This window comes from Atractosteus spatula, chromosome 14 (assembly GCF_055471065.1).
Source record: "Atractosteus spatula isolate fAtrSpa1 chromosome 14, fAtrSpa1.hap1, whole genome shotgun sequence".
Taxonomy (NCBI): Eukaryota; Metazoa; Chordata; class Actinopteri; order Semionotiformes; family Lepisosteidae; genus Atractosteus; species Atractosteus spatula.
Window position 1 is genome coordinate 8,612,691 of NC_142719.1, and position 27,704 is coordinate 8,640,394.

A 27,704-nucleotide genomic window follows, 5' to 3' on the forward strand; every position below is an offset into this window, starting at 1 on the left:
AAATTCTGGAAGTGGGGACCCCTACACTTGCTGGGTTTCACTCCAGATGGATGCTTTAATTATCCCAATCCAAGTTGTGTAATTGGAACTTTTGCAAACTTCTGTTTAAAGTGTGGCGTTAGTAAATTATGAAACACACTAGTTAAAACTGACCTCCAATATATTTAGGAACTGAAACACAATTAAGGGTCAAATTAATCCTATTAACAGATCAATTAAGGGTTCAGTTATGCAAGTGAAAGTTCAGCTGGAATGACAATCAGTAGTTTGTGGGTCCCCAGGACCAGGCTTGAGAACAGCAGTCTAGACAGGACTTTGTCTCTGTTTAACCCGTTTCACTATATGTTTTATGCACAGATTGCAGCGTCAAGGACGCTCATGTAAACAAGCAACAACAAAAAGATCATACTGAGAAGGTACAGCGATTCAGTTACCATCTCCTTTCAAGTTTAGATGCTGCGACTTAGTCTGGTTAAACGATTCTGTTCCACAACATTTTTGATGGCGAAAACATTGCATTATATTATCCTCAGCTTTATTGAATACTGATTGAACAGCTGTCACTCAGTTTGGGGGGGAAAGACGGCATCTAACAAGCTGCTCACTATTTCACGAACTGTTTCCCACAAAGCGGACCTTTAGGGAGGACAATTCGGAATACTTGTAACTGATTAATTCCACACAGAGCAAACTGAGCGCTGGTTATACTGAAAACCTCTTGAGAGCGCACTGCTGTGCAACGCTTTCAAGTTGTATCAGCTGCTCCGTGGCTTACAGTGGACTCAGCCGTTCTTACCTTGCTCGTTTGCTGCAACTAACCCAGGTTTTGACGGGCGCTCCGACCAAAAGAAAGGGGGAGCACCATATCACCTTTTTCTGATACATCTGTCTCTTGAATCAGATTGGTTTTATGGATTTGCGCCGTGGCAAAGGAGAATTTAATCTGGGATTTCTTAGATAAACGTTAGAATTGTTTTTAACTAAGCGAATTGGGTTTTTTTCCTACATGCACAGTTAAGTTGATGCTCTCAATATTTCTATACTATTGCGGTGACTTTTCACGCTGTATCCCGCAGAATTATTGCTTGGAAGATCGATGCACGGGCTCCGGTTTTACGAGATTTAGCATTTCAGAGCAGAAGACTTTTCATTTTTCCTAAAGCCCATTGTACTGCATTTCTGCTTCACTCTCATCAGGAGAAAAAAAAAACTGTCACACGCTTCAAGTGCGACTGAAGTCTTAAAAGGAGACCACACTATAAATGATACCATTGGAAACAAAAGTAAGTATGTTTTCCCTTTATACGACATCTCCTTTTTCCAGAAATGAAAGAGCATTCAGAAACGTTTAGAGAGCACGTACGGGCAGCTAAACATTCAACATTCCTTAACCAATCGTATCAGGTCATGCTGTATGTACATTATTATTGTGCCTGTTTTGGAGGTTTCAAAAGTTTTTTTTATTATCATAGTTAATTCTGTTGATTCAGTGGCAAAAAAAGGCAGATGGGATGCATACTTTTTTTGTTGTTAGGAGTCTTACACACTTGCGACACACTTTCTATAATACGGTCAAATTCAACGGTTTTTCCCCCACTTTGACTTCCACCTTGCCTGTCTGTATACCGCTTCATTTCAATGGCTTTAGATATAAATTTTCTTAGATTAGTGTTTTGGAGATCGCTGCCATATTAAAATACATAGAGAAATGTGTTTTGGGTTTGGGTTCGATGTGCAGCATACAGTATCTCGAAAGAAACGATTGGCATTTAAATGTAATTTTTATCAAGTTTAAAAATTCCAACAAGCCTAAAAAGAAATTCTATCAACTGTAATGATACAGTATTGTGGTAATGATAAATGAAACACATTCCAGTGTCCAAATATTTCAATTCGATGTACGGAAGGGCACGTTGTCGCTTTAAATAGAGACTCTGAAATTCAAGCTGTGAACTGCTAGAATAGTTTTCTAAAAGATTTATTTTTGTTGTTTATTGCAAATATTTATTGTAAATAAATAACTTCACCGAGGACACTTTAGTTGTGCTATTCTGCGTCTCAATTCTACAGTATTTCTATCCTCTACAGTACAGGGTTCTACAGAGCGACGTTGATTCTCGTGTTCAAACACTATTCTAACACGTGCGGAACATTTTTCAATAGACCTGTCCAGTGAATACTCAGCAGTAGTCCCTACATACTGTACATCTCAGAGACATGTGCATTGTTTTATTACTTTAACGTGTACAGTATTTCCGTAATAGTTACGAGGCTTCGTTTTAGGTGTATTGTTTTGTTGGAACCTATTGATATAGACTGTAGTACTGTAGCTCTCATGCTTAGGTGTGAAGTTCTGTGCTGGTCACTCAGTGCTTCCGTTAGAGGCAAAGTATTAGGAATTACAGTAGGCTGTGTGCAGTAATTTTGTTTTATAACAGGGAAGCGACTGGTACACACAGTCCAGTGACTTCGTCTTAATTGTTTATTGAAAACTCCTTAAACCTACGGCCACAATACAGAAATATACATTTCAGTTTCTCAGTTTAAAAAAAAGTTGTAGCCCACTACCTAAAACTACCTAATCGATAACAAAATTTCAAATAATAGTTACAAACTATTGTAAATATTGTAAAACATGTCATGCGTGATGGGTTTAGAGTCTTGTGATCATGTTTCACATCGTGTGGGCTGGTACGTTAACACAGCTATATAGTTTTGTGTGCTGTTAAGCTTTTGCATTTAAAAATGTAATGTTAAATTCGAACTTCTTTCACTCTCGAACGCAGTCTCATGAGGTAAGGAAGTGTACAATTTCTAACAGTTTTAAACATTGGTCTATCCCTTCAAACAGTGCAGTATAAATAATGTAGAGATGAGAATACATTACTGAAAGCAAAAAAAAAAACACGAAAACGCAAAACAACATCATCTACTGACAGAGGTCTGTCACAGTCACTGCATAATAACCGAATCCCATTTTTCGGTACATTAATTATGCAAAATGCGGTGCGTGCAGATCATATGTATGCTAGGTTGGTTGAAGTACGGGTACGTCATTCTGATCCCCGAAGGATAGGAGCTTCTAGGCTTTACAGGTAGTTAAGAAAAAGACAAAAATTGATTGCAAAATTAATTCGGTTAAATACCGCGGAGATCAGGCAATATTGTGGCCGCTGAAGACCAGAAATGCCCATTAATGGCTTGTTTTATTTCCTGAGATCCCTTGTTTCAGGTTCTGACGCAGTATTTACTAAATGTGAAACGTTTCAAAGGAAAACTCATGCTAAACCTGCACTCGGACATCAAACTCTTGACCTTGATTTCTCATCTAATTTATACAAACATACTACTGAAAAAAATCTTTAATATGGTTATAGGAGACTGCACTTTCTAGCCTCTGTCAGCACAGAACTCGTCAGTGGAATAATAGCTGAGCAGAAAAGTGTGGCCAGTTTAAGTTTATAATATCCATTTATTAACTTAAAGACGTATCTGTAAATATGAAAAACAATAACAAAAACTACTGTGCAATCTTTTATTCAAATGCATTGCAGTTTATCACTTGTCAATGAATTGCTGTGGAAATTCCTCAAGGATTCAATTGGTAGACTGTCTCTGTCTTTCACATGGAGATCTGCCAGTAGTAAGAGCCAAGGACTTTGTTCATTTATGCTGCAGCAGATTTTAAAGTATCTGTTGTCTTCACACTAGTAAAAAAATACACACCAAAGTCAATATTTCATTTTCTTACCTTTTCAGGCTTATAGATCTTTCCCCCTTTCAGTTGGTCTTTTGCAGGTTTCTTCTGACTGAGCAAATTCTATGAGCTTGTTGGAATGAAAAGTAACAATGGAGTTTTTCCACTGTGGTATGTCGTGGCAATCTGTTCTGTAGCCAGGAATTCTTTGATTAAATGTTTCTTTTAAATGCTCAGTAATCAAGAATACTAGACCCTAGAGGAGAGGGAGGGGTCATTTTGGTATATATGTAATTGTTTACAGTTCCTAATGGTTATTGCTTGGAATAATGTCTTACAAAACAAAACCGAATAATAAAAATGTGTTTAATGTAGTCTCAAGATAATGTTTCATAAAGACTGGCACTAAAAATGTTCCAGAGCAACATACTGTAAAAGATTTACAGTGATGAAAATCATAAACTGAACAACACTACTGAAATACAGCATTTTAGGTGCATTTCACAAATCCTTAATGCTTAACAGGTTCATGGATGTGTGACATCCCTATGCACAATGTCGCTGTTGAATACAAGGTAACAGATAAAATTTTATGTAACAAATACAACTTTTGGTTTTATAAAACAAAGAAAACTTTATGTACGAAAGGCTCCATTCACTTGTTTAACTGGATTATGTGATTTACTAAATAAGTTACTAAAGAGAAAGATAGCCCAGTTTGACGTAGCAGTATACAGCATATACTCTATTCTATCTGTGAATGACAATAGATGAGCTCTCAATCCAAAAGTCTAATAACAGGCTATTAACAGTCTTTAAAGATACTGTCTACCAAGTGTAATACAAACCCAGAATTCATATTTTTTAAAGTATAGGTCAGACCACATATTGATTCTATCTCTGCAGACCATTGCAAATCACTCCTTGAAAATCCATGAAGTGACTTTCAAGAAGTGAGGAAAACGAGTAAATGCACCTACTGTATTACCAAATTAATTAATTATGTTAACTGGTTTCTGAATAACTGAACCAGCAAATATGTCTTTCAGAAACATGATTTGAGCCCCTGAAAATATAAACACAGTACATTGTGTCAAAGAGTGCGAAACCATCCCAAACTCTTATAGATGATGTTACGTAGCTCAAATAATAAACTGACTCTGCTGAACAGAAACTGACTTAGCTTTCTTGGTGGTCCATTCAGTCTGCAATGTGACAAGATATGGTTAATAATTCTCTCTAAGCCTATGAGCTTTGATGGAGTCTCAGCTTTCTTAAGATGACTATTAGCACTTTGTGACTTACTTTCAAAGCTAGTGTAATAGAAACCGTAATCACCCAGTACTGGTTCATTATATTCTGACTCACATCGAAGCTTTCGGCTGTCTCAAGAAAAAACACTAACAGACATTATTGAAAAAAGAACAATGAGTCTTCCTCTAACTGAAAGATGAATGGAAATGGAAATGAAATAGCCATTTTCTCTGTGTGAGAGGTAGAGGTACAGTACGGCATCAGTGCAGTGATGCTCTTAAGAACTGAAACCACTCCATCAACTGTTTTGGATTACTGATTTCTGAACAGTATATTAGATCACCATTCAGAACCCAAGCCGAAAAAGTCCATGAAACAAGGTACAAAGCAGTGTGAAACTACAATGGGCAACTCTTTGTGATTACTTTGAACATAAGAATGTTCAGTAATGAGTACCTTCAAGCAAATCTAGAGAACATATTCTGACTTTTTGGGAATAACTGGACGACTCCCGCCTTGTAACATGACCTCATCATAACTCAAACCCTAAGGAAGGTTGGATCTGGTTAGCACTGCAATGGGAGCTCTCAAAGAAAACGCAGGTTGCTGCAGTAAGTGGTGCCAGTAGGTGACAGTCTTCCCTCTGGACCAGAATTTCCAGGACACAGCCCAGTATGTTGACCAGGAACATGGCCCTGTGGGAGCTACCTCACAGCTGAGACATCAAACTAAGGTTGTGGCTAATTAGTCGTTAATGTTCCAGAGGTACTGTTCATAATAGAAAGAGTATTAATCTTAATGTCAGGAAGAGGTTCCACTTTGAGTTTGTACAGTCGTTCCTGTCTACCTCAATTTCACCCTTAGTGCAATTGGTTAAGTGATTCTGCTCTGTGTATCACCTAGATGGGATGTCAGTGGAGAATGATTGTTGTGTGTCTCCCAGATGGGGTAGCTGTTGCAGAATTGCTGCTTGTGTCACCCAGGTGGGGCTTCTGGTACAGAATGGCTGCTGTGTGTTTTCTAAGTTGGGCTGCTGGTACAGAATGCCTACAGAGTGACATCCAGTCATGGATGAAGTGGATCCTCTCCATTTTATAAAACACATTGGGATATTTACTTTTCAAAAACCATATACAATTTTGATTGAACGTTTAATCACTTTAATGATTGGAATGAAATTGATAATGAAATGATTAAAATGATTTACATTTTAATGAAATGTTTGCTTCATTCTTGTTAATTTTGATATAATTAAAGCTAAATTAAATAAACATCTAGACACTTAAGATAAGTGGAAAAAGTTTAAAAACACATGTCCCCTCCTGGTATTAGGATATAAACATTTAAACTAGAGTTTAAATACTTCCATGAAAAAGAAAAAAAGAAAATGCTGTATTTCTTTGACAGTCACTAGCAAAGAACCAAATTCTCCAAGTAATGAAATCTGTCGTGAAATATTGAAATATTCTCTAACATTAGAAAATGTGAATCATAAGAGCATTTGTTTCACCAGAAAAAATAAAACAAAATAGCCTTGTGATGGTGAAAGGACCACGGGATTTTATTAAAGTGTTAGTTGGATCCCAATCTGAAACTCTGCTCAAACTATTGCAAGGCTGGTTGGGAGGTGAATTCTGATGTTCCTATTAGAAGACAGGTACTCTAAAAGTTCTCTGATCATTAGAAGCTGGAATCTCATAACCCAAGAGAGAACTTTACAGGTGCTGTGATTTCCATCATGATTGACAGTGCACATGTTTTCAAAGCTATTGGAGAGCTGCCCAGAATGAAAGAGAGATGAAACAAATGGGCATACTACTCTGAATTAACACAGATTCCTTCTGTCGAAAAGAAAACGGTTGACCAGGGCACCACAGGATTCAGTTTTTTATTTCTGTGGCCTTTCCTGTCAAATGAGTGCCATAACCTTCCATGTGTGAATTTCCACTATTATACATACCTTCCATCTCTTCAATCAGATATATCGATATCGATATTCGTTTGTAACCTTTATTTTTATTTATGGTCTGGTTGTACAGCTCCAGATAGAGATTGTGTTGTTACAGTATATATGCTATAGCATGCTGTTGTATCATTTCTTACTTTCTAACCTAACTGATCAACATTATACAGAAACTACTTGTTTTAGTACTTATGTGCTGAACCAGGAAATAGAATTCCAAATGCAGTGTAAATTTCATATCATCGTGTAAAGGAAAATATGTAATAGTGTACTGAAACCACTATATTGTTCACTTGGATGCCTTTCAGAATTGTTTAGATTCCTATTCATTCTGTAGCATGCTTCAAAAACTATATCTGTTTATCAAAAACGACTTTATGCATTGTAACAATCAACATATTCTTTGTTCCACTGTGCAACACTACCATAATACCTTTGTTGGTCATTTTAAACTTTTTTTTAACTTTAATGTGGACCATGTAGGAGCTAAGCTTTCACAATCAATGTGGTTCTCATCCAAAGCCACGAAACAGAAGACTATCCGCAAATGTATACAACCAATTCCAGAGGCACAGCAGAACGATACAATACTTTAAGAATAAGTAGTTAAGTGCTTAAACTAGTTAAAGTGATCTTATCCAGCATGTTACAGAAAATACAACACAGATTTCATCACTGCAATCTTTATTTGAAAAAGAGATGTATTTGTGACAAGCAATCTCACTCTATGAAAAGTGGAAATCACCAAGGCATCTAATGTAGGTCTTCTCTTTAAAAGACATTAGTGGCCCACAAAATAAAGACATTTTGCTGTATGCCAGATAGAGGCTGCAGAATATAAAACACTTCCAGATGCTTTGCAAGAAAAGAGAAATGTGCTGCTGATCTAAGGTAATTAGTGACACAAGAATTACTGCACCATACGGTCAATGATGATTATAAATAATACACTCATATCTGTCACTGTTATGTTCTCTATTATCAACTTACATGGTATATATCTTTTACTGCATGTTTTGCATTTGTTTTTAAATGTTGTGGAACAATTTATAATTTAAGCGTATATTCTGTAATATAAAATGCTATGTAATTAATGCAGACATTAAATAGAAATTGAGCTTCAATTAAAGTAGAAGAAGTTGTCAACCTACATTCTAAATATTATTATTTTTAGAAATATTATGGTTATGGTGAGATTTCTTCCAGTATTATGAAGAATAGAAAATCACAACAATGTGTTAAACAGCTCAGCTCAGAAATTGATCTTATTTAATAGAACTTTAATAATAAGGTTTATCAATAAATAAAATAACGTTTCAAAAAGAATCACAATATCGAATGTCCACCTGGGCAATGGATCATACAGAGCACTTTCACAATTGCCAGGTACTGTATGTGAGTAAAGATATGCACTAAGTCTAGCCAATTTAATGATTTTCAAGCTAGCCTAATAAGGCTTACCAAAATCAAATCTTTCTGAATAGCTCTAGTCATTATGATTGACTAATTTCCAGTGCAGTGGAGAATTGCTCAACATAAGAACTTTGTACCCTCATCCGTACACTTACTTGTACTAACATGATCATTTTTACTATTTATTTGATAAGCACATCCTGAAATTTAAAATGCTTTCTGTTAAGACACTATCAGTAATGCTGGGAATTCATGTAAAGGAAAGCAGGACGCAAAATGCTTGTGTTTCTTTGGAACTACAGTATAAAGCTGTTTCTTTAATTGTCTGTATCAACGATTAATAAAGGCGAAAGGCCTTTATTGTGCCAATTATTTTATGAAAAGCTGCTCTCTTTGCAGGCATTCATCTTCTCTGGTTTTATCAGTTCACACACTCATTTCCTGTACAGTTACAGTAAATAGTTAAAAATAGTAGTGTTTTGAAATCTATTCATTATCCTACGTCACAAAGATGAGCAAGTACTGTATATTGCAAAAGTTAACTACTTTGGAACCCTATGAAGTCATTATGCTGCAGTCAGGAAACATAATCTTGTCCACACCTAAAGATCACGTACATAAGAAACTTGCTGTACAGAAATGATTTGACTTGGCTAAAAGCTGGTTCTATGATAATAAAGCAGTATCTGTGCAATATTGAGTTGGACAGCTGTTCGATATATCATTGCGCCTCATTGTAGATGAAATTCACCCACAAAGTGGGCATTTCTTTGCAAATACAAATGCAAATCCATCAGAAAGTGGAAATCGTTAAATAAAATCTAATTCAAAATCAGATTTTGAAATTGTGGAGGTTCAGTTCTGAAGTTTGACCCAGACTTGATGTTTAAAAAGCAAAGACATAAGAAAATGTGGCTTCTTATACAGTACAGAAAATACATTTCTTTGATGGTTTTCAGCAAAGTGCTGTATAACCCAAGGTTATATGGTTAAAAGAACAAATGTTCATTCCATTTATCTCCACTACCAGTAGACCTCCGAAAGTTGCTACGACATATGTCGGCATAATCACAGACTCAAGAGCTTAGTCAAAGCACCCTGTTTTATATAACAAGGACTGCTGTCCCCTACCTTACCCAATCCCCCCCGCCCAAAGAACATTCTGTTCTCCAAACAGCACCAGTGCTCATAGGCATAGTGCAATGTAGCCATGTGGAACACTGAATCATAGGTCACACAATCAAATTTTAATCAAATGTGTCTGGAACTGGATCCTTGCAGTTTGCTGTACCACGTGAACAAATGTCTCAGACAGGGCTGGGGTTGATCAAAGGAGGCAGTGTTTTCTTACATTGGATCCCAAATCTTCCTCAGCTTTTTTTGTGGCTTTACCCTGCAGACACTTGGAAACATAGCAGAGGGTTGGGATGGAAAAGCTGTATTTGGAGTCCATAGTGGTGCACACAGCTCAAAAGGATGTAACGCCTTTGTCTTGTGAAACACGTATCTGAGAGGTTATTGGATCTAATTCTGATCCACCCAAGATGAGTGTCATAGCTTTAGAACTCTTCTTAGAGTGCACTTAAAGTGGTTAGGGAATTAGGAAGAGCAAAGTTCACTGGCTCAAGACCGTGGTCATACTATCATATCAGTCTACCCAGAATTATTGTTAAATCTGCATTTGAGAAATGTCTGTGCTGTAAAACAAACTTAAATGATTAAATATCAAATAAAGCAAATGCAATTTCTTCAGATAAAGCTCCTGAAGGATTTGCCCTTAAAAGTTTTTTTTGCCGTGCCACCATCATGTGAACATTCTCAGATTCATTCTGCCTAGCTGCACTATACTCAACAGATTTCCAGTCTGTGAGGTGTCCTATTGCATGAACAATCAGGATACATTTAATAACATGGGTGTACTTAAGACTGCAAAAAGAGTTCCCCCTCTGTCATAATCAGGGCATAATTTATGATACATACAAGGTGCACCGATGATAGAGATTAAGGGATTGTGTGCCCGCGCTTTAATGAGTTTGTGTGTGTGCATGCAATTATTTGTCAACACTGTTGTGCTAACGATTGTATTTCTGTTGATAGCTTGCCAAGATGTTATTGCATTGGGATTGCAGAATACTCTAAATGACTCTCCACCATTCAGGATTATGTCAGTGTCTGAGTGAAAATTATCACTGGAAATAATTTATTTTCAAGTAGACTACAGCCTCACTAATCAAGAAACATTACAGTATTTTTTGTCTTTAATGTATTCACAGTGCTTAAAGTGCACATGAATATGTTACTTCTTTATGCAGAGCTAAACGTTTAATAAAGCTCCTAACTAAAAGTTTTTCTGTGTCAAAAAAAAAACTGGCAATAAGTCGTTCCAGGGATACTGACCTGATTACATTTGTTTCCTACACTGTGGACTGAATTATTAGCAGCAAATCTCAGTGCATTTAACATTGGATTTCCATCATGCTCTGATATCACATATAGTGGGCTGTCTCAGCCCCACTAATTAATTTACCATTGCCCTTTAGAGATGATTGACTGCCTGCTTCCAAGTTCAAAATGATCACTCAGCAGTGAAGAAGTCTTTGTGTAAATGTCCCAGGCCTCCTCAAACAATCTGAGCCATTCATGGAAGCAAACAATTTTCTTTAACTAGATCACTGGATATGGAAGGGAGACTCTAGACAGGTGGAGTGGGGGTGGAATGAACCATAATACTTTTAATACTAGGGGAACCAGGTCAGCACAATATGTAAACAGATCACCTTGACTAGAGTGATGGCTTCTTAAAGGAGGCTAATGGAACAGTCCCAAGAGGCACATGCACTGTATCACAGACCTTCATCTTCCTATTCATTTTAAACTTTTAAAAAATATTTTTAGTAGCTAATAGCTGGATACTGGAGTGTAATCAATCAATCATCTGAATCCACAATAGTTGGTGCATCATGAACAGCATCAGGAACAGCCGTGTGTAAATAGTAAAGAGGTGTAATTTACACATTGAGCTGATTCACAATATTCCTTTTCTCCTGTGTATGTATGTGTGAAATCTGAAGAAGAGAAGATTTTTGTGCCGTGTTTTAATCAAGCGTGTTTGTCTTCCATTCCTTGATCACGTATACTCTAATAAATGAAAAGCCCCATTGCCTAGTAAGAACCAGGTGCCGATCCAGTGTACGCAGAATGCATAGGTAAAAAAAAATCAAACCCAAGGCAAATGCAACTGATTTCTAGGCCCACCCTCAGCCTGTGAAGCAGAAGAAATCAGCATAGCAGGTCCATCAGCCATTACCCTACTCCTCAGTCCTCACCCCCCCTATCATCCAGCTAGAACGTTTAGAGAAAGCCTACAACATTAATACCTAGAACTGGAAGATGCATCAAATAAAAGGGTGAAATCTGCATCACAGCACAAGAATGGTAAAGTAAGGATCAGTATGAATACCAAACAAGGGCACCTGAAAAAAAATATTTTTCTCCTAATTAAGACCTTCTACAGCATCACTATCCAATGTGCCAAATGGAGACTGCAACTGCTTGTATTTGCATTCATTTGAATAATGCTTGAACCTTACAGTACAAACATCTGAAAGAAGGAACTAATGGAAAACACTGCTTGGGTCATATTAAAGAGCACTACTGACAGTCTTTAGATCTCAAATGCAGTCTACTAACAAAGCAGCACTAAATGTTGACATCTAGCTAATGGTTTTCCATTGCCAGACATGTACAGTACATCTTGTTGATAATTTATTTACAAATGTCCAGATGCATCCCTCGAAGAAATTTGCTCTGATAACAAGGCTGGTTGGGTTCCTGTAACTCTTTCTTTAAATACTGTCTCCTGTTCTAAATGCAATTTCCCTTCATTTCCAATTGTGTCCTCTGGTTTGTGTAAAATTGTGATGATCCTGGCTTTGTCAAAGGCTCTTGTGGATTTTTAATCGTGTCCCCCTCACTATCATCTCCATTAAATAATAAAAAGATTCACATCTTTTAGCCCAGGTAGTATTTCCTTTACCCCCACTTTGAATTGCTGTCCATTAGATGTTTTCCTGCTTTCAGCAATATTACTTTTGTATCATGGTGAATGAAATTGCCCGTAAACTACAACTACATGTGTTTGCTACTTGCATGTAATCCTCTCCTTAGCTAATTAAGTGTACAGTTGTTTGGCCACTCTTAGGTTCTGTCTAAATCTTTACTTGCAGCTTCTACAGTGCTTTCTGATCATCCTATTCTGGTATGGTCTAAAAACATGACTAATGTACCGGCTATACCAGCTATACATAAAAGAGTACAGTAGATACTTTTAGATAAAATTAGAAAGAGCTTCAGTCCTAATCACCTAGTAAACCAAACAAGCGAGCAGATCAAGATGTACTTCACGAATTACATTAAACTCCAATCTGAGTATTCACCCCTCATCTGTACTCATGTCTATGCATCAATCAGTTATTAAACTAAATACTTGTATTTCCTTGAATGTTTACTGCAGAGAAAAATAATTAATCTAACAGAATATATTATAATTTTCTCTGGTATATCCCTTACTGCTATTGCTTAAAGTCCTCTAACAATTTAAGAAAAGCCTATCACTTTCTAAATTCATGCTGACTGTCCCCTGGCATCCTGTTGTCATACAGATGATTCTCAAATTAAGTTTTAATTGTTTCCATTACCTGGCATCCAAGAGAAGTAACTAGTCATCCTCATCCGTTTAAATTAAAAGTCAAATAATTACAGCTGTATCTTACGTGCTTTATGTAAATATTGTTTGCCCGGGAACAAAATAGTTAACTATTCATGACTTTGTGTATAGGGCTCCAAAATGAAAGCTAAGTAAATAACTGCCAGCCAACACAATTCAGATTGCATGGGGAAATGGAAAGGCATGCCTTCTATTTCAGCACCATGGACAGCAACATACGGCATGCAATCTGGCTGCTACAGACCTAAAGAACAGAGTTATTAACTCCATCACTAATTATGTGATCAACACATCAACAAGTAAATTAATTAAAAATCTTGGTAACTATTCATACTGCCACAAAAAATTACCTAAGTGTTTATTTAGAAACATGGTGTGATTAGGCTGCGACAGGATTTCTAGACGGTTCTTATCTTCTTTGTTTGTTTTTAATTAGAGCCAGCTGTACTCGAAAAAAAATGGTTTTGGTTTTTGTCCTTTAAATATTAGTGAAAATCAAAATAACTGTGCAGTTAGTTGTATACAAAGGGAGAAGGCATTACACATTAAAAATAAACACATTTAAGGCCAGCATTGAGGCTACTTTTGTACAAAATTTTGAAAAGAGGGTGTCAGCTGCTAAAACAAACAGCTCCACCAAAACAAAATGCCTGTAGTTTGTTTTATGAAGGGCTGAACAACTGACTACAGATCGATCTGGTCATAAAAAAGCTCATATCAGCCTCATGCCTTTGCAGTGAGCTGAGTTTCCCTTGTGTTGTACTTTAATTACTCCAGATGTTCCAGCATTAAATGTTACTTGCTACCACCCCTACGTACAAACATAAAAAATTGTATTTTTTGTACATTTGTACAAAAAAATGCATCTTACTTTTTACATCATTGTTTTTTAGCATTTAGCATTGTTTTAGTTTTAACATAAGTTTTGCATCAGTTATACTTTTAAAATCAGTTTAAGTGAATTAAACTATTTGGTCTTTTACAGGTCTGTTGTAGTTTCTAATCGTGCCATACCTTTTCAAGACTTACTCCATCATCTTCATCCATTCGTGCCTGAAGTTGGTATGACTTTAGACTTTAATAGAAAACCACTTTAAACTGAATTCTTTCCCACTGTGTTTACGATTAACATCATCATGTGATTAACATCATGCTAATACAAAGGTTATTCTGAATTTAGATCAAATTAACATTTTTTCTCTTCATGGAGTGATGAATGCTTCCATATTTGGAAACACAAAAGCATGCCATTTTCATGATACCAGAATAATATATGGTATTATGCCAATTGCCATTCAGAAAGTGGTATCAAAAGGGTTACTCATCTCTCTGAGTCATATCACCAACCAACCTCCTGTGTTTTTCTTAATTTTCATCCTTACTGTAATAATTAGGTGTGACATAATCATTTTGATAAGGTCAAAAATGTTTGATACATAATTACACTTTCTGTAATTCTTTCTTTGACATATCATATGAGTGTATGGTACATATCACCTATGATGAGTCAGAACAACACATACAAATTCACAGAAAGGATTTCAATCTCAAATTCCTAATATCTCACATAAACAAGGCTAAATTGACTTCCAATTTGACCAAGTGACTGCATATAGTCAAATGTATTGTATGTTATAAGAGCTCATTGTAAAAATTTTAAAACAAACTGTAGTCTAGTCCTTGACATAAATATCGAATATAATTCAGACCACACAATAACAAAGGCAATCCTACCAAAATGTATTGCCATGTGACAAATTGTGAACCATGACCTGGAAAATATAAACATACAGAACATCCATGAATGTGTACATTTTGTTATTAAGGACAATTTGATCTTTTCAATATAGGCATGAAATTGAATAGGTTATCCAACTTAAAACATGGTCCCACTGATCAACTGAATCTCTTGCATCTGCTTGTAAGACGTTTCCGACTCAAGTCTGAACCAAATGTTCTGGGAAGTGCTGGCATACAAAATACTGTAAGTGAAAAAGAGATGAGCACTACCACCACTAAAACCAAACCACATCCTCTCACAATGTGACCAGATTAGAGTGCAACAACATGTACAGAGGTGGCAAAATATGCTACTTAAGATAAAAAGAAACACACAAACTCCAGACAAGTTAACATGAGTGCTCCACAAACATAATACAATTGACAAAGGATAGGGGTGGTAGCTGGAATGTCTTCTTATTCAGTTGGGTATGACAACAAATATATAAGTGTCAGAAACTGCTCCTTAGGTAAAATATGTAGGCTGTCAGCATCTCTCCGAATGGACTTCCTTCCCAGAGAGGTAGTTTTTATCTCTCAGTGAAACAGTTACCCAAGAGACTTTCAGTGTGCCTAGAGGGATGTGGTGATGTTTGTGAGGCGCACGCCTATTCCTGTACATGTAGAGTTAGAAGCCTGTGAAAGCATGAATCTGTAAAATGGCTCAATCGGGTGGGAGAAACAGAGGACCATGTCTGTGGTCTTGCGTCGTTGCTACAGTATGTGAGTGTAAGCACCATCGCCGTGATTCAGATTGTAATGGGTGTTCCCAAATTAGACTAAAAAAAATGGGTATATATGCTATCAAAAAGTTTATATGCTATAATACACAGATATCATGCTTTAATATATTGAGCTCTGCTATATGAAAATGAGCAATTCCAAACACAGTGTAATTGACCAGACATGTCCTCTATGTTCTAAAGCTGTGGTGAACATGTCATAAAGATGATATACAAAACCAGCCTACCAGGTAGAGGAGTGCTTTATTTTTATGTTAGCTCACATTTTGAGGTTGGAGATGTGCAATTTACAATGTTAGTTTTGTAAAGACCTCTTTTAGAACATTATGTAAAATTGTGGTTGCCATGTTACAAAATAAAAACATATTGCTATCCTGGATAGGTGCCAGGGAGCACCCTGACATCCTTAAACTCAGTATGGCTCAATGAGATCCTCTCCCCCGTTAGCTAAGAGCAACCAGAACAGATAGATGAGCTAGGTGGCTGTGCCCTGTTAATAATGAAACGTCTCAACCCAGAGGCGGTCTGTCTGGAGCCTCTGAACCCTGATCTCTTTTCCCTCTTTTTGCATTTCCCCTCTCCCTGCCTCCCTCTATAAAAAAGGCACCCCTTTCCCTCTGTCTTTCTCTCGCGCCAAACCCCAACCTGAGCAGTAATAAAGTCAGTGAGCTGCAGTTACCATCTCCTGCCTCTCTTTCTACACCCCTACCTCTGCAAGGGAAAACTGGGAGGAATCCCTGTAATAATACAGGAACCATTATCACTGTCATTTTAACATGACAGGGCACTGAATTCAGAAACTACAGGAAACATTGATGGAAACTCACTTTTTAATTTTCTACTGTGACACTAGTATCATATACTGAAAAGCAGAAGAGGTGCTTCTAGCCCCTGTAGGCGATCTGGACAAGATTCCAAGTATTGGGAAGAGAGGATCCAGAAACTCTCCAGGCAGGGAAAAGTATGAAAGTTGGGAACCGAGCTCCCTTGAAACCCATGAAAATACAGAAGAATATGCAAACTCTCCAGACAGGCACCCAGGTCTGGATATAAACCCTGGAGGTGTGAGATAGCAGCTCTAAATGTTATATCACCATGTAGCCCACAACCTAGGACCTTTGAGGTAATTTTAAACTCATTAACCACACCTAACTAACTAATAATAAAACTAATATTGTTTATAATGAGTAGCATCCCTCATTTTATGTTGTTAAGTCTTTTAACTTTCATTCCCTACATGTATTTATATTATAGTCTTGTCTTCTTAACTGACTTCCCCTGCCAGTTGAATGAAAATAAATTCAATTTGCAGGAAATGTTCCTATGTACAACAAGATTTTATTCATTCACTTCCATCCCACATCTCTTTTCCAGTACGGCTTGTAGATAATCTTTTATGTTTTCTATTTTGTTCCAATTGTAATTGAAAAAATAACTTTTACAGTGCAGTGGTTGTCACAAGTTATTAACCTGATGTTCTGTAAACTCAAACGCAAACAATCCCTCAGCCCACTTGTCAGTTTCAATCCAAAAGATTTCCTTCAGAACGCCTTCAAGACAGGATTCTGATAAGAAAGGAATGGTATTTGGGGTTTTCTTTATAGCCATTATCTACCCCTTTAGCTGTTAGAAAGTATTTACCCTTTCTGGAACAGACTTTAAATTATTAAACAATTTTGCAAGCTTTGAATTCCTGTACATTTCTTTTTGCATCTTAAATGGCTGTGGTCAAGACATGAATTTTAAGGCTTCTAAATGAAACAAAATCTTTTTCGGGATTCAATCAGAAGAGACAAGCTGAGTTGATTTTTTTCTTTCAGAGAGTTTGATGCAGGACAGCCTTAAGAAAGCTTCTTTCCATGGAGAAACAGTGGTGACAGGGAGCACTATTCTATAGGAGGTGCCATCTTTCAGATGAGACATTAAACAGAATTCCTAAGTGTTTGTTCATTAAATATCCTATGACTGTTCCTAAGACTAGAGGTGTGCTGTTATCCTCTGCATGCTCACCGAACTCCAGCCTAGGGTCACACAATATGGGAGACCCAGATGGGGTTGCATTTCAGTGATGGATGAAGTGGTGTATGTAAAGTGCTTTTTATATGAAAAATACTATACAGTATAAAAGCAATTAAGTTTAATTGATAATACAACAACATTTTAAAACATTGCACAATAAGTAACTGATCTAGATTAGGAGTTATTCATCTGTGAAGGGATATTTTCTCATTTCAAAAATTACAGACCATGCATATTGGTAGAAAAATTAGAGCCATTAACAAGAGTAAATCAGTAATTCCCTGCAGTTTAGTAATAATATGTTCACATTTTTTAGATATAAGGAGCAGGAACTTGTTTTATCTGATGGTTTTATAGCATGTAAACTAGTTAACTCACCCTAATCTGTATTATGCATGTTACAAGACAGCGATATTGTGCCAGATACAATGTATGTTTACGGTAAAGACTGTTGACAACAGCCAACTATTAGAGAACGTAGATACAGTCATTATCTGTTCTGGTAAAATGTCTGTTATCTTAACTGAATGTTAATATCTTTGTGATATAACCTCCTAAGACAACCAATACCACTGAATTCTCTCTACAATGAAAAGTCAAATCCCTGCTGAGCTGCACACAGCACACTACCAAGTGGTAGTTGAGATGTTCTAGTTAAAGAAAGTTTTAAAAACTGGGTTCTAGTACTTACGTCTGTAAAACATAATTTATTTTTCCCTTGGTCATTGAACCAGAAAGAAGCATAAAAATCTTTAAGATTTTAGCACTTTAAAATTGCATTGGAATATTGGACAGCACAATTTCAGTTTTCAATCTAAACTAATGGTAATATGAGAGGTTCAGAATTAGGGGGCTAAATCTCTATTGAACAACCTGTTGGAAATAGAGGAAGCCTTCTTCTGGCGAAGAAACAATATTCAAAAGAGAAATATGTCAAAGGAGTCAAGTTCACAAAGATTCTTCCTTATTTGAAATCGTCTTTAAAAAATATTTTCTGATTGCAGGATTAACCCACTAATCCAGCAGGAAAGCCTCCACAGAGAAAGATGTGATTGTGAAAAACTCTTTACAGCATGATCTGAGCCAGCTCTTCCCCCAGCAAAATGCATGAAAGAAATTACAACTGGGGCGAAGTAATAGTTTAAATAAAAGACTATATACAGGTACCACCTACTCAAAATTGTATCGCTGTATACCATAGCAGGAGCTTCTTTTATGTCGCTTAATTTGATTTGTTTAATTCCCTTTTTAATAAAATGCTAATAATTTTCATGTTGACAAAATTGGAAATGGTAGGGCTTCTTAATTTCACTTTAGCAGCAACAGAAGGAAGTACAATTCCAGTTAATAGTTCAAACAATAATTTAGCACAGTCACTGTGCATGCTTCGCACCATTTTGAAGACTGTAAAAGTTAGGCCTCAACAGTGAGAAAGGGTACTTTCAAAGCTAAGAATGGGGACAGGGTGAGAGTGGGTGCCATATTACTTTGAAAGGGAAGTTTTCCAAGCTATTTACAGTACCTTGTTCTCTTTCTTTTTGTACACTCTATACAAAAGGTTTTTTTTTCTAACCTCAACAGTCAATTAAACGTTTGACTTGTGTTCTTAGTGAAATAGATGCAGGCTGTTCCTCAGGCTCTTTTACAGTTGATTACTCCAAACACAATTCATTAAAAGGTATATTAAAAGGGAACTTCGAGAATTCGGAGCCAAGTTACAAATATTACACTTATGCAGATAATTGCATAATCAGACCCATTAAACAAAAGGATTAGACAAACATATGAGAGTACCAGGAAGACACACCTATACATAATACCTATACAAATCTGTACTGTACAACACTGTGCAAAAGTCTTAGACATGCTGTGCTGTTCTGCTTCTTTTACTCAATATTCTTCCTTTTTTTATTCAGAAGCACAATTCTGTGGTTCAGGTCAAAATCAGCTATGCTGTTTGAAGTCAATGGATAAATCTGCTAAATCTTTATTTTTGGTAGAAAACAAACCAGTGAGATAATTACATTTGATTGTTAAATGTGATGTATTGACTAGCACAACACTGTATATTCACTGCTCATGTATAGTTTACCTTGAAGTTGTGGTGAATAAACATTTGAAGTGTCTGATCAGTGCGAATAAAAGATAGCTAAATAACAACCTTGGATTCTTCACACCCAAACTGAGGTGTATAAATAACAGTAATTTTTTTTTGTGGTAGAGAACATTAGTGGACACTTTGAATTAATTGTAAATTAATGTTGTTTGTAACAAATATAGAGTATACTGTAATGAGTCTTGGTTATGTCCGAGATATCCAAGATGTTTTTTATGACAGTGTACATTACAGCTGTTAAGTACTGTGCATGGGGGTTAACGAACAGACAGAAAATGCTAAACATTCAAAGTCTTTCACAGATGAAATACATTACAAAAGCAGTACTGTACTGAGACTTGTGTCACAGAAACAGCCACAGTACAAAGCAACATTCAACACTCTGATCAAATCATGCCTGTGATTTAAACCCAGAGAAAATGAAAGCTGGAAATAAGAATTTAAAGAAGTTTTATCTGTAACAATAAACACGGACAAAGATAGGAATGTTCTCTGTAACAATATAAACAACATCAAAGATGTCCAAAGAATTTGAAAGAATCTTGCCAGGCTGAGAACTTCGAGTCAGAGAGGGTATCCTTCTCTGCACAGCATGGGAGACTGTGAGCTATGCGTGTTGTCAGTTAAGGAAATACAGCTTCTCTGAACAATACTTTGCTGTGGGCGCTGTTAGACAAGCAGTGTGAAAAACAACAGATGGCTCTGACAGTGTACATTTTAATACTAGTGCAAAGCTCACAGCAGTGCACAAAACTGATTAACAATTGGAAATTCCAAATTTGGGGGCTTATGAATAGAAATAATTGATTCATTTCTTTCATGAGTAGACTTAATTAATGAGTATTTCCAGTGCTCTAGAACAGCTATAGTTGCATTTCTACAGTTTCAGAACTCTTGAATTTTTTTTCTCATACAGAGAGTGTGCCACAATTCTTCCATCATTCAAAAGTACCTGTCCACCAATTTTTTTTCCTGAAAGAGTAGGCAGATAACATACTAATTTTGAACTCCACGAATAACAATAAAGCCCTAGGATTCTCAGAGGGCTACGATGTGAAATAATGGTTGGAGTTCTGGACTTCCAGTTGAAGGGTTGATATAACAGTTTGAGTTGACATAACAAGAAAGGGCAAATTATACACAAAAGGAAAGATAAATTATTTAGGATTAATATTAGAAAAAAGTGACTTTTATACTTTAGTGAATAAACCCATGGCTTTTAACTGTGTTTTGCAGGGTTAAGGAATGGAAAAGAAATGCCTTTGGATGTCAGCACATGCAGTAATTTTATTGGGCAATCGTAGGAATGTTTAAAATGCTGAGTATATTGGAAAAAAAAGTTTAAGAAACAAAGTTTTGTTAAAAACCCTCCAAGCACTTTTACCCTGTAGCTGGGTTTTGTCATGCAGGAATGTTGCCGGCACTGAAATTAAATCTATAGATCCTGCTTATCACAGCACGTGTGTGACTGGAGACTCCGTTTTCAGATCAGCTGGCACTCGTGAGGTATCCACATGAACATAAACACACACATACGTAAACATTTCACTATCTAAACAAAGGCGATAACGCTGGTTTCCAACGTACTGTAAACAAACTAGGCTGAAATTCCGGGGATAGCTTTGCTTGCTCTGTGGGTGCACACAGAGCAAAGTAAAGTAAGGTTGTTCCCGTATTATCAAAATTAAACATTAACTCAAACCAAACACCTGTTTTCCTTTGTTTTAGAAGTGAAATGAACCAAATTGGTGATCAACTCACATGTTTCAAATAAATAAACTGTTTGGATTTCTCACCGGCAAAATGGTTTCTCCCGCAAACCTGTAGGACCCAAACTTTGGCATGTCAATAGGGACGGGCTTAGTAGTACCTGTTTCAGGATTGCGCATGCGTGGATTTTGTACGAAGATACCATTAAAAGGGGGTAGTATTTTCTTAAACAACAGTTATGTACATAAAAGGAGTATGATATTGTATTTTTGGTAATAATATGTTCATTGTTTAATTGTGTACTTAATGAAGAAATGTGTATGTCAGAATTCTGATTATTATTTTGTAAAATTATTTTTTTTGCTTTATAGTGGAATATTCTAGGGGGAGGAGTTTAACCTAGAAAAGGAGCTCTTCAAGATAGGAGGGGGGGAGATAGGAGAAAGTAGATTGTGGGGGTTAGAATAGGAGCTGCCTACAACAATCTATTTTTTTTATAGTAATTTATATATATATATATTATTGTACTACAGCTTTGTGTTGTTTTCTTTTTTCCTGGTTAGTTTGTGGTTTTCACTTTGTTTTTTGGGGTGTGGACTTTGGGAACACAGTTCCTTGTAACAAACACCATTGCACATCTTTGCAATTGTGGCTGTGCCATCGTTATTGTTATATTCTATCTACACCTGTAAACTCGTCAAGGAGGAGACTGTGACAACGTGTCATATCACTCCTGCTTACATATGGGGAGGCTGATAGCAGCACTGTATGCACCTTCCCTCCTTACTAAACCACTCTCTCATCCCTCTAAGACTTCAGAGTTATAGCTACCCTGCTGAATCCTCCTGGAGCTCCTCTGTCTGTGAACAGGCTCTACTTTATCCTCCATTGAAATCTCGGGTGCCAGGCCCACCAGAGGCAAAGACAGGCATGTGTACTTATCCAAAGGAAAGAGCAAAATACAAAAAGACTTTCACATTTCCTCACTGAGGTATTCAGTTCCTGTCTAAATCTATGTAAGGCTCAGTTACTCACAAAGAAAAATTGAAAAAGTGACTTAAGATTACAATCAAAGCTTATGACTTTTAGAGGTTGCCGGGAAGAAAAAGCAGACTTGTATGGCAGGATGTGGCCAGTGGGCCTCGTACTTTCATACTGTTATAGAATCCATTCAATTTTAACAACTTATAAAAACCCCTAACAAAATATTTGAATGTTACACAGAAAGAAAACATATCACACTCCTCTGCTTCTGAAAAGTAAAATCTATTTTAGACATTTTTCCATCACTTGTCTTAGTGTTATGAAAACGTAAAACACTTGTTCCATTTCACGCCAGTCAAGTGAACGTCACTAATAGCTGAGTGCACAGCTTCTTATCAGAGAAAAACATGCTGCTCAGGGTTCTCAGGAGGCATTTTTCCAACATTTGTAAAACAAAAAGTTAACCAGGATGCTATGAAAACTGAGCAAACCTATGATTATAATTTGCAACAGATCCTGTTTTATTTACCAATTGCATCATACTGTATTCCATAACTATTCAGCAAGCTAACCTAACAAGTCAAATAATTGCATCTAAAGCCACACAATTAGTACAGAATGTATCCTATCTGTTAATAACTGGCTTCATTAATATGGACAAGCAACAGAATCTCTTTACTCCAGTACAGAAATTATAGTTTACTACAATGGCAATTACTTATGGCACTTAAGTATATTGTTTGAGATTTGAGATTGTTTATTGTAATTGTCTAAATCCTATGCTCAGACAAACAGACAACTTATACAGACAATTTCCAATACTTGTATCATTTCTGGGCTTATTCTCTGCCCAAAACCTTTTCCATTAAGCATCACCAGTGTGATACTGAACAAGGTGATGGTTATTAGTAACAGCCATCATTCACTGCAGCACAGCTTTAAGACACACGTTTGATGTTTCTGGTAGTTTTGGATCTGCACTGGCTGCTATTGCAATTGAAGTCAGTTTAAAGAATGTTAATTTGTAAAAAGTTTCACTCTTGAATTCTCTCATGGGTCTGCTTATGGCCATTTATTAATTAATAAACAGCAATGCAGGGTATGTAACATTGGATTAGGTGACCATTAATAACAGCCAGTTATAACAAAACATTTAAATGAAGTGCTTGAAAGCTGCTGGTGACACAAAGCCAATGCATCTAGTACTGTGAGTTATCAGACTTGCCGATTAACAAACAAGGACAGCTTGTCTAATAGGTTATTAGAATTCCCTTATCCCTTTAAATCAATAATGCGCTATGAAGATACTGGAAAAAATACAGCCTCCGAGCTTTTAATGCACTCATGAAAACTAATTGCTCCACTGGGCAAACATCCAGTAAAAAAAAAAATCTAAACAAGACCTATCTCTTTACATCACTGGAGAAAACAATGTTATGCATTACTATTCATGTTAAAAATCATTCTGTGGTTATATTGCCAGGAAGTCTGATCTGTTAACAAAAAGAAACAATTATTGAGTGACTTATGGATTAAACAGCCTGACACCTATATAGGCCTGTGATGAGGAAGGTGATTTAAAGCTAAATTGGATTTTCTCATCATTTCCTCACAGTGGCCTGAAGCTCCCAACAGTGTGGGTAATAAGAGTAATATTATATGACGTATTAACACAATTTATATCCCATTTTGCAGCTGGGCCATTAAACACATTGGCAAGGGACAATCTGGTGTCAAGTGATTTAAGATGGTACTGCTATGCTTGAAGTCACACCACATAGCAGAGCTCACTATTGAGGAATACATCAGCATGTGATTATCAAGTTTGTTTAACTGGGGTCAGAGTTAGAGACCTATATGGCAGGATTTTATATTACCTTTGCTCACAAGGGCATGCACTGACTTTGACAGAGAAGCCCCCAGTTTTTTATTGAATTTAGATTTGCCTTTTTTTTTAATTTTATCATGTATCCACTAATCTGAATTTGCCAATTGTGTGCTCACAGCCCTCAAGGGGAGAATAAAGAAGGGTAGGCAGGCTCTTCTGACCCGCGTACCCACTGAAACACTCATTTCCAAACCAGTTACAAGCTCAGTGGGGCACAGGAGGTTCAGTGCCATTTGGAGAACAGACACGTGCCTCACTGTTACCATCACAAGCCTGACGAGGCGCCGAGGAAACTGCGAGAGTCGCAACTTCACTAAAGGAACCCTTCTCAGTGCAAAACACCTGGTGAGCCAATTGCCTGTCGCCATTTGGGAACCTTGGCCACCTCCATCTTTTAGTGTCAGTGTAACAACCCAGACTTGAGTCTCATGTCAACTGTTTTTTGCTACATTAAGGGTAGAATTTTAGGATAGCTCTGTAAAAAAAAAACCCGAAAATAATGAAAATGTAAAAACTTTTGTGAAACTAATAAAGACTGAGCTACTTATAATTAAGAGATGGGATTTAATCCAAAAGTACCCTGGTCAGAGTAGTAACACTGGTTGCAGGTTCTGTCCATTTTGCGTGGCAGTGAAGGGTTTGCCCCTTTCTGTGCTGTGGCTCAAGCACAAGCCTTTGTCTAACTTTCTGTGTGCTTTCTCTTTCAATTCTAGATCACACTTCTCTAAAGAGAAAGGGGACCTACTTCAGAGTGCAGGGAGCTTGTCTTCCACCTGGCACAGAATAGAGACTAACCTCTTTCCTGTACCACCCGCATGGATTCCTAGCTCTATCAGACTGAATACTACAGCTGTTTGAGGAATTAGCAGGAACGCAGAAGAAAACTCCATTTCAAGAGACTGAGCCAAGGCACAGTTTTAAATAAAAGAATCAATGTATTCTTTCAACGTGAGATCCTAAAACAATCTGAATGTCCCTCTGTTAACTTAAGTCATCATGGCCACTTAACCAACTAGATGTCTGCCTTTGTATGACTCACTCATTATTGCCTGGTCACAGATTCTGAATTAATAACTTCCAAGTGGACTTATTTCCTTCAAAAATCCAGCATAGTCCAAGAGAGAGAAGCTACCTTCTGTGACATTCATTCTGATTTCAAACCCCACATCTGCTCAATAAGCAGGAAATTATACCAACCCTGAAGAAAAACCAAAGGACGAGGTGTGCTGTACAGAGTGCAGCAGCTACATTTCAGAAGCTTGTTCTTGAATAACAAAGACAATGCAATAGAGGCAAATTAAACAAACCCTTTGAGTGGTGGTGGTGCAAGCTCTGCAGTTAAAAACAAGAGGTATGCAGGCAGAATTATAATTAACTTCCAAAGCTGTAGTGCCAAAGCTCTATCAGGACAGAGCTTCAACATGAAAACTTAATACGGGTTTGCACCAAAACTAGATCTTCAGGTCTGAAAGAAAATCGCAGAGAGCGATGAAATATAATCAATCATTATAAAACTCTACTGACAAAATGTAGAATGTGAGATTTGATTGTGATTGAACCTAATGGTCAAAGGGTTCTAATGAGGCCTTCCCCTGCTCCCCTCTACACAGAGCCTAATTGTGCACAGTTAGATGATGGACCGAGGCAATCACTCTGCTGACATTACCTTCCAGATCATTTCTGGAAATACTTCGCAGAACCCTAGTGATATGCTGATCTCTTGGGATGAGAACACCATTTTAGGTCTGAAGATCTCCCTGTCTATCGTTTTGGCGATCATTACCCTGGCCACTGTGCTGTCCAATGTCTTTGTGATCATCACCATCTTCTTGACGCGCAAGCTTCACACCCCAGCCAATTTCCTCATAGGATCCCTGGCGGTGACAGACCTCCTGGTGTCCATCCTGGTGATGCCCATCAGCATTGTCTACACTGTGAGCAAGACCTGGTCACTGGGCCAGGTCATGTGTGACATCTGGCTCTTGTCAGACATCACGTGCTGCACAGCTTCCATCCTTCACCTGTGTGTCATTGCTCTGGACCGATACTGGGCTATCACTGATGCCCTGGAGTACTGCAAGAGAAGGACCACCCGCAGGGCTGGGGTTATGATTGCCGTAGTGTGGGTGATCTCCATCTCCATCTCCATGCCCCCACTCTTCTGGAGGCAGGCCAAGGCTCACGAGGAGCTGACCGAATGCAATGTCAACACAGACCAGCTCTCATACACGATCTATTCCACATTCGGCGCTTTTTATGTCCCAACTGTGCTGCTGATCATTCTCTATGGTCGCATCTACGTGGCTGCCAGATCCAGGATATTCAAGCCCCCATCGTCCTGTGGGAAGCGCTTCACCACCGCCCAGCTCATAGGGGGCTCTGCCGGGTCTTCCCTCTGCTCGATCAACTCCAACTCCAACCAAGAGGGTCACCCTCAGCCCGGGGGCTCCCCAGTGTTCATGAACAATGTCAAGGTGAAGCTGGCAGACAGCGTGCTGGAGAGGAAGAGGATCTGCGCTGCCAGAGAGAGGAAAGCGACCAAGACTCTAGGGATCATCCTGGGCGCCTTTATTTTCTGCTGGCTGCCTTTCTTTGTGGTGACTTTGGTGATGGCCATTTGCAAAACTTGCTGGTTTCACGCAGCTCTGTTTGATTTCTTCACCTGGCTGGGGTACCTGAATTCCCTCATCAACCCTGTGATCTACACTGCTTTCAACGACGAGTTCAAGCAGGCTTTCCAGAAACTCATGAAGTTCAAGAGATGCTACTAAGATCATTTGTTTTCATCTCATTCAGCCCCATTCTCATTTTTGTCAGAAAAAGCAATGATTTAACTACCTATTACTGTACTGTGAAGCACATTTGTATAATAGACATACAAGGTGATTTATAAGTCACTGTGCATTTTAGCATATTGAATCATGCAGCTGATTAAGGTGCTTCATGGCCTCTAAGTGATTTCATGATGTCTATTAGTGCATGGTAACATTGTAGGTATAGCATAACCTCACAAATAAAAAAAAAATACTTTTGGAATTGTAATGATAAAAGATCATTTCTTGCCTTAAGATTCCTAGAATTTTGAAAAAAAATAAATAAATAAAAGTGGTGACAGACAGGGAAACAGGCTCTTTGTGAGGGACCTGTGTGCTTAATATGCACACACTAAAGTGCCATGTCAGTGTACGCAAAACAAATGAACAGAGACCGGAAGGTGAAACTGTAGAGAGCAGAAAAATGTCAATACTATTGTACGTAGTTTTCTTTCCTGTTCAGGCGCTGGTCAAATGTAAATCATCCTATAACTTATTTTCTGTAGCTGGGAAAGCCATTCCAAATGTGCAGTAATCCTCATTTTAATATATTATGTCCAAACGATGCTATACATTGAAATAAAGATAAATTATGGGAA

The 27,704-nt window shown here is 37.4% G+C and overlaps 1 protein-coding gene across 1 annotated transcript; it reads left to right on the plus strand.

Moving 5' to 3' along the window:
* Positions 1-773: 773 nt before the first annotated feature.
* htr1d (5-hydroxytryptamine (serotonin) receptor 1D, G protein-coupled) lies at positions 774-27,704 on the plus strand. The gene is made up of 2 exons (XM_088932494.1): positions 774-1,283; positions 25,006-27,704. The coding sequence occupies exon 2, from the start codon at positions 25,924-25,926 to the stop codon at positions 27,061-27,063; it is 1,140 nt and encodes a 379-aa protein (XP_088788620.1). The 5' UTR covers positions 774-1,283; positions 25,006-25,923; the 3' UTR covers positions 27,064-27,704.

Bases quoted from the DNA above. Each gene is read 5' to 3' on its own strand.
- htr1d (XM_088932494.1), top strand. From the start codon at position 25,924: ATGATGGACCGAGGCAATCACTCTGCTGACATTACCTTCCAGATCATT.